Raw genomic sequence first — 6,643 nt, 5'->3', positions numbered from 1 at the left:
ACCATGTTTAATATTTAACGGGATTTGGTCACAGACATTTCGCAATGGGCCTCTTGTGAACTGTCACGGTTAACCTGGTTGAATAAAAACCTGTTGTTAACCACCTCTGAGTGTCTCGCTGTTGCCCCCTTGTGGACACAAACAACAATGGTTCTTCCATAGAAAATTTTACCAGTCAAACTACCGTTCATGTGCCATACAACCATTACTACCACCACTACTGAAACTAAAGTTTCATCTACCAAATTTCCAAAGCATTAACCCGAGTTCATTGTGTCAGTGGACATCCTAGTTTTTCCTCATGCATCGACAAAGTCGTGTCATGGACCTTGAACAGTTTAATTTTGTTTGTTGAAGCAGCAAAAAGGAATTGTATGATGCTCAAAGTATTTCCAGGCATGTACAGATTCGACTCCCACAGTCTGGTATGACCACAGAGTACTCATGTCTCTATAATCTTGCTAGCTGTTGTACACAAACCGTATGCGTTAGCACCTCTTTATTTGATTTAAGAGTTTGTTTTTTATTAAGAAGGCTATACCAGACGCATAATCACTATACATTGATTTAACATTACCTTTACAAGTTAAATTTTTCACTGAAATTACAGAATAAATATATGCACATTTTTTCAAATCTTTGTGAGAGAAAACATTAAAAGTGCTTCCTACAAAGCCGTTAGTGATAATATCCAGAAGCATTTTTCTTAAGAAAGTGCGTTGAATTCCATAAAATCTTCAGAGTCATTATATATTCACAAATGTTGATCCTTGGGTGAGTCCTTGAGAGAGACACTCTTTTTGTCTGTTTTTATAATATTATAAAATTAAATAGACCACTGAACAATAATGCGTTGCAGTATCTCTATTAGACGTGAGTGATAGTTTGGAGCAATCCCCACCCCTGCAGTTGAGTGCATGCAGCAAACTGCAATATTCTACAAACTGTGCCAGACCTTGGGCAAATATCCGCGCGTGAGAGACAAGCCGTGGAGACATCCTGCTCCTCGCAGATCCCCACAACGAGCCATGTGAGCGCTCTCACTGCGTGAAGGCTTCGTCTAATACTTAGAATTACACGCTCCGGATGTCTCCCATTGCGCAACCAAAAATCTGTTTTGTATAAAAATAAGGGTTGATAACATTGCTGGCTACTCTGAAAAAGGCACTTCATTGAATATCTGAGTATGGCCTTTCCTCCAAAACCACTTGGGGGAAAATATTTGTTGTGATATATATATGATTTTGTTGTTTTTCGTCATGCTGCTTTTTTGTTGTTCCATATTCTTTTTGGGCTATCGAGAAAAAAGTATTCTCAGGTTAGAATCGGTATGATTTCTCCAACACTTCGAGGTAATCCGGCTTGGTTTGGAGTTTGGCCCTTAACTCGAGGTATTCGCTTTGGGTCGGGTCGGGAAATCCTTTACCCGCGGTGAAAAGAAATGTTTCTTTTAATCTGGCGTCTTGCTGTAAATCGGGATATTGCATTCCTGGGGGGTGTGCGTGCGCAACGTGCATGTCCTTTAATTTAGGAACTGTGCCATAAAGGCAGTCTACAAACCCCACCGTAGGGGTAGGTCTCTGGCTGTCTATTACTGTGGGGCAAAGCCCCCCGTTTTCGTGAAAACTCGCTATTTCACCCGCCTGATTGACGGTGACGATGGTGTTGAGCTGAGAATTGGACAGAGCCATCGTCCATTCTTTCTCCTTCTCAAGCAGAGTTCGATAATTGCTGTTGTTTTCCTTGGTCTCTGCAAACTGCTCTTCGCCCTCTCCCTCTCGTGGTTTGTATATGGGGTTGTTGCACATCTGTGTAACGGGATGGGGGATGTAGTCATAAACATGGCCGGGCGGTTTCTCTGGCGAGGCTGTCTGCCGCTCTTCAAATATCCTACACTGCATCTGGATGCCGGTCAGGTCCACCTCCTGTCGCTTTCTGAAGGGCAGTTTCTTCCGTCTTCTTAGGACGAAGGCGAACAGACCAGCAGCCACAAACACAGAAGAGATAAACAGTATCAAAAGACTCAGAATCAGCACCGAGAGAGGGACAGCGCCAGTTGCTGGGGCGTATCCTAATCCGAAAGTGCTGGTGGATGTAATGTCGTTGGGAGAAGCGGCGGAGGGAGCCGTGAACTTCAGCTCGGGGCAGATGACCTCGGCGTCGAGGGAGCGCAGATCCTTCCCGAAAACGAAGTTGGGCGTCTTGCAGATCACCTCCCCGACGACAATGACAGAGCTCAGCTTCTCCATCCACTGCTTGAGCGGGATGATGTCACAGGAACAGTCCCACGGGTTCTGGTGTAGGTCAATCTGGACAATGGAGTGCAGATGCTCCAGGACCCCGCTGACTGGCAGGTGGAGGAAGTAGTTGTTGCGCAGGTTGAGCCTGGCCAGCGAGGTGCCAGCGAAAGCATCAACGGGCAGCGTGCGCAGCAGGTTGTCATTCAGAAAGACCAGCTGCAAATTCGGCATCAGGCTGAATGCGGCAGGCTGAATCTCTCGTATAACGTTGTACTCAAAGTACAAGTAACTCAGAGTCTGAAGTCCACGAAACATGCCCGGAGTTAGCTTCTCGATGTCGTTGCCATTTAAATATAGGCTTTTCAAGTTAGGCAGGTTAATGAATGCACCCTCTTGAACGTATGATATCCGGTTGTTACCCAGGTGTAGTAAATCCAAACTGGAAAAATTCCAGAAATCTGATCTGTAAATTTTCTGTATTAAGTTTCCACTCAGGTACAGTTTCTTGGCATTTAATGGACGCGGCAACAGTTCAGATATGTTATGAAAGGCTTTCTCTTTACAATTGACGGTGAGCCCTAAATCATTGATGTGTAAATTGCAGATACATCCCGCTGGGCAGATGATAGGAATGGGCGGTCTTGTCTGATAACCAGCCATAGGTGGCTGATTTGGCCCGGGGTAAATACTGCGTGGAGTCGGTGGAGTTTTGGTGGGTTTGGGTCGTTTTGTTGGCTTTACGGGTCTCTCTTTGTACTCCACCGACGAGGCAGTGTTGTGAAATGAAGACAGCATTGATGAGGGTTTGGTGGGCCACGTGTTCTCGTTACTGAACGGTATTTTGGGGATGCCAAGTTTAGCCTCCACTTCAGCCTCTGACAGCAAGGGACACAGCTCACTTTGTTTAATCTCGCGTAGGTCCTTGCCATGGAGGTGAAAGGGGTGCTCGCACGTTATATCACCAACCAACGCTGTATAAGGAATACGTTCAAGCCACGTTTTAAGCTGCACAATCTCACACACACAGTTCCACGGGTTTTCTTCTAATTGGATCTCCATGAGAGTGCGGCCAATGAACTCCAGCGTGCCCTTGTAAGGCAGAATCTTTAACCGGTTACCGCGTAGGTCAAGGTGCGTGAGAGAGGCAGACCTGAATAACATATTGGGTAGAACGGGTATCAAATTGTCATTCAAAATCAGCACTCTGAGTTTGTGCAGGTGCCTAAATGCCCCGCTCTCTATTCTTTTAATTACGTTATAATCAGCCTGGAGGTACTCTAGGCTTTCCAGGCCCAAGAAAGTATCGTTTCTGAACACCTCCAGTTTATTTTCGTGCAGGAAAAGCTTTTTCAAAATGCTCAGACCATTGAACGCACCAACATGAATGTCCTGTAACGCGTTGTTTCCAAGGTTAAGTGATATGGCGTTGTTTAGATGCAGGAAGCTGTTAAAGTACAACTTGCGCATCGAGTTTCTTTGTAGGTTGAGCTTGAAGGGCCTCGTCCATGATTGGGATATTTGACTGACATTTGTAAATCCTTTGCTGTCGCAGTGAACGTGGAAAATGCCCTCCTTCACTTCACAGTAGCAGGGGTCAAAGCAAGGCTCGTCTACCTCCTCTGAGTCGTCCAGCATGGGGATCGGCGTAGTCCATCCTAAAGCTATTGTGCTTAGCAGGGTAACCCACAGCATCCTTCCGCCGAGACCTGATGAAGCTACGGCTAAGAGCCACTTCACAGCACTGGAAAAAAAAGAGAGAAAATGAAATCAGGACAACTCTGAACTGAAGGACTTTTTTTCTCTGCACAACAATAAAACCCAGTAAACCTCACAACCATAATGAAGTACCTATTCATCAATATGATGCTTTCAAATAACCCCTGTAAAAATATCCAGACAAAGGAACCGTGATTAAAACAAGACATCTGTGTGCATTCCAGTAACTAAAATGAAACAGTAACTAACTACATTTCATATTAGACTATTGAATTCTGTGCTAAGCACTGAGCTATTTGGCGTTGCGGTTTACGGAGATACATCAAACCTTACCCCTGTTAACTGCGACTCTGACTGGATCCATCAGCATGGTTCCCAAACATATTGCAAAGAGAACAGAAGACGTTTGACAACATACCGCGTTTCTCAGTCCAGCACCTGCACCCTTATTCGGCCGGGTGGACTAAACAAAAAGGGATTCATTCCAATCCGTTGCGTTTGATCAAATACCACATCTACATGTAATTCTGGAACAATAATCCATCTGAATTCGGAGTTTACTGCTTAAAACTATTTATGATAACTGAAAAAAAAAGTATCAAGGTTGCCAGTGAATGTCAAAATAAACCTCTTGAGCCTAACTTCTCTTTTCCGCAGACTGAACACTCGTGATTTCCTGTTATCGCAATAGCGTTCTATCGGCAGATCGGTGAGGAAACTAATAGTCGACTGGAGCTGAGTCCCACTCTCGCATAGTCTGTCTGTTACAGCCTGTCCTCTCCCGGCTTTTTCACAGGTAAACTGTTCTTCGTCTCTAACGCGTCGCTGCATACCAAATCGGGAATAATACCAAATCGTCTTTCAACGAGAGTAATTGGGCGCAAAATGTTGGCTTCTCTGCGGTCCGCCATAGGAAAGTGACTGCATTCTGCGATGAATAGCATACTTTATGCCGTTGCCCCCCTCCCCTCTCACATGCCTCCGTCGTGTGTTAAGCTACTGAAATCCACACACGAAAAACACATATAATCTCATCACGGATGCCCTGTCATCCCCTTGGATCGATGGAATGGGTACCTACTCGGTTTTAATGGGTTTCAACTTTACATCTCCCGAATCGAGTGGATGTCGAGATGGGCAGTCCGAGATAGCGTCAGATTGCTGGCTGAAAGAGATATACATAAGAATGAAACACTCATACACACATTCAAACACACACACACACACACACACACACACACACGGGAAGGAAAACGCAAATCTCTAAATAGACTGCACAAGACAGCTAAGGGAAACTGTGTCAAAATGCATCGAACAAATTGCATCAGTGGAGGAAAAGATTACACATATGGATATTCTAAAGCAAATCTCGCCCAATCTGTTGAATAGTTAGCCAGAGGTCAGTTCAGACGAATCAACGTGAAAGTGTATAATATGCTTAATTTAAATCCAGTTCAACATATGTTGCAGAGGATTTCTGGAATAAATAAGAGACAAACTGTTTAATTTGTCCAATTCTCGATTAGCCTTCACAAATTCATTAGAGGTTAGTCTGTATGTGTCGGGTTCAGGGATTTAAAACAAGAGGACAAACGCATCACTCACCTTCTTTGGAGGAGGCATTTAGTAACATCCGAGAAAAAACACTAGTTAAAAGATTGTTGGATCTCGTCTCTCCACCATCTCCTCAGCTCTTTTCTCACTCCCTCTGTATCTCTCTCTCTCTCTCTCTTTCTCTCTCTCTCTGTATCTCTCCCTCGCTCTCTCTCTCGCTGTGACTGAGGCAAAAGAGAAAAAATGAAGACGTGATGCGCATGTAATGTCCAGCTTTTCTATAGGTTTGTTTATGATGCAGGTCCCCTAGTTCGACCGAGAACTCAACAGTGCCGGGAAAAGCTGTAGCTCAGGTTTTGCTCCGAGAGGCGTCTCGTCCCCTGGTGCACCAGCATCGCTTGGATGCGGGATCATGCCGCGAAGAACCGTTCCTGATCAAGACTCTTCAGGCGTCACGGAAACGAGCTTGAGGAAAAGGGAGCAAAAAAAGCAGCGAAGGGAGGGGAGAGGGAGCGAGATTGGAGAGACGTTGGCGTTGGTAGCGTCGATGGTGATGGTTGAGAGGGAGGAGGTGCGGGTGGATGAGCGTGCCGAGTGCCGCACCGGGAGCGCGCGCCAGAGCGCTCCCCAATGTTTGGGGTAGACCATTAATGACAGCATTGGAGCTGTGGCCCCTGGAACGCACGGTGCACCTGGAGAGAATGATGACGGCATGTAATAATGTGGAGCCCATTCGTACGTATATGCTCATTCAAGCAAAGTTTCACAACTTTTCTTTTTTGGCTATCGAATATGATGAATTCTTGATGCGTCTGACTATGCATCTGAAAGATTGGAGGGTGGGATATGATTTGTTTCATCTTATAAACAATTTGTATTCGCTCTTCAGATATGTTTAGGCTTTCTGGAAACAAGTAATTAGTGCGTGATGTTGAAATTTGAATGCCGCACAGCTCTTACATACACCAGTTTAAGTACTGTCCCCTTTTCTCTAGGCGTGCATATAGGTATGTGAACGAATCTCACTTCAATCTTTCTGCAGCAGTGACATAGAAAGTATCTGTGCTCGCCGCGCTCCGCTCTCCCGTTACACCGTTTCTTGTGCCGTTCCCGCGCGCTGCCTGCAGCGGGCA

General features: G+C 45.3%; 1 protein-coding gene across 2 annotated transcripts in view; it reads right to left on the bottom strand.

Moving 5' to 3' along the window:
• Positions 1-502: 502 nt before the first annotated feature.
• The window catches only part of slitrk3a (SLIT and NTRK-like family, member 3a), a 6,935-nt gene continuing 794 nt past the window's right edge, over positions 503-6,643 (bottom strand). Inside the window, exons 1-3 of one of the 2 annotated variants that reach the window (XM_031573709.2) lie at positions 5,562-6,643; positions 5,038-5,121; positions 503-3,981 (exon numbers count right to left, since the gene is read on the bottom strand). The exon at positions 5,562-6,643 is cut by the window's right edge and continues 794 nt beyond it. In XM_031573709.2, coding sequence (XP_031429569.1) covers positions 1,320-3,932 — 2,613 coding nt within the window. In that variant the 5' untranslated portion in view covers positions 3,933-3,981; positions 5,038-5,121; positions 5,562-6,643 and the 3' untranslated portion in view covers positions 503-1,319. The other variant, XM_012824008.2, reaches the window with a different exon arrangement.

Source organism: Clupea harengus, chromosome 9 (assembly GCF_900700415.2).
Source record: "Clupea harengus chromosome 9, Ch_v2.0.2, whole genome shotgun sequence".
NCBI lineage: Eukaryota > Metazoa > Chordata > Actinopteri > Clupeiformes > Clupeidae > Clupea > Clupea harengus.
This window is presented reverse-complemented; position numbering and strand designations above follow the sequence as displayed.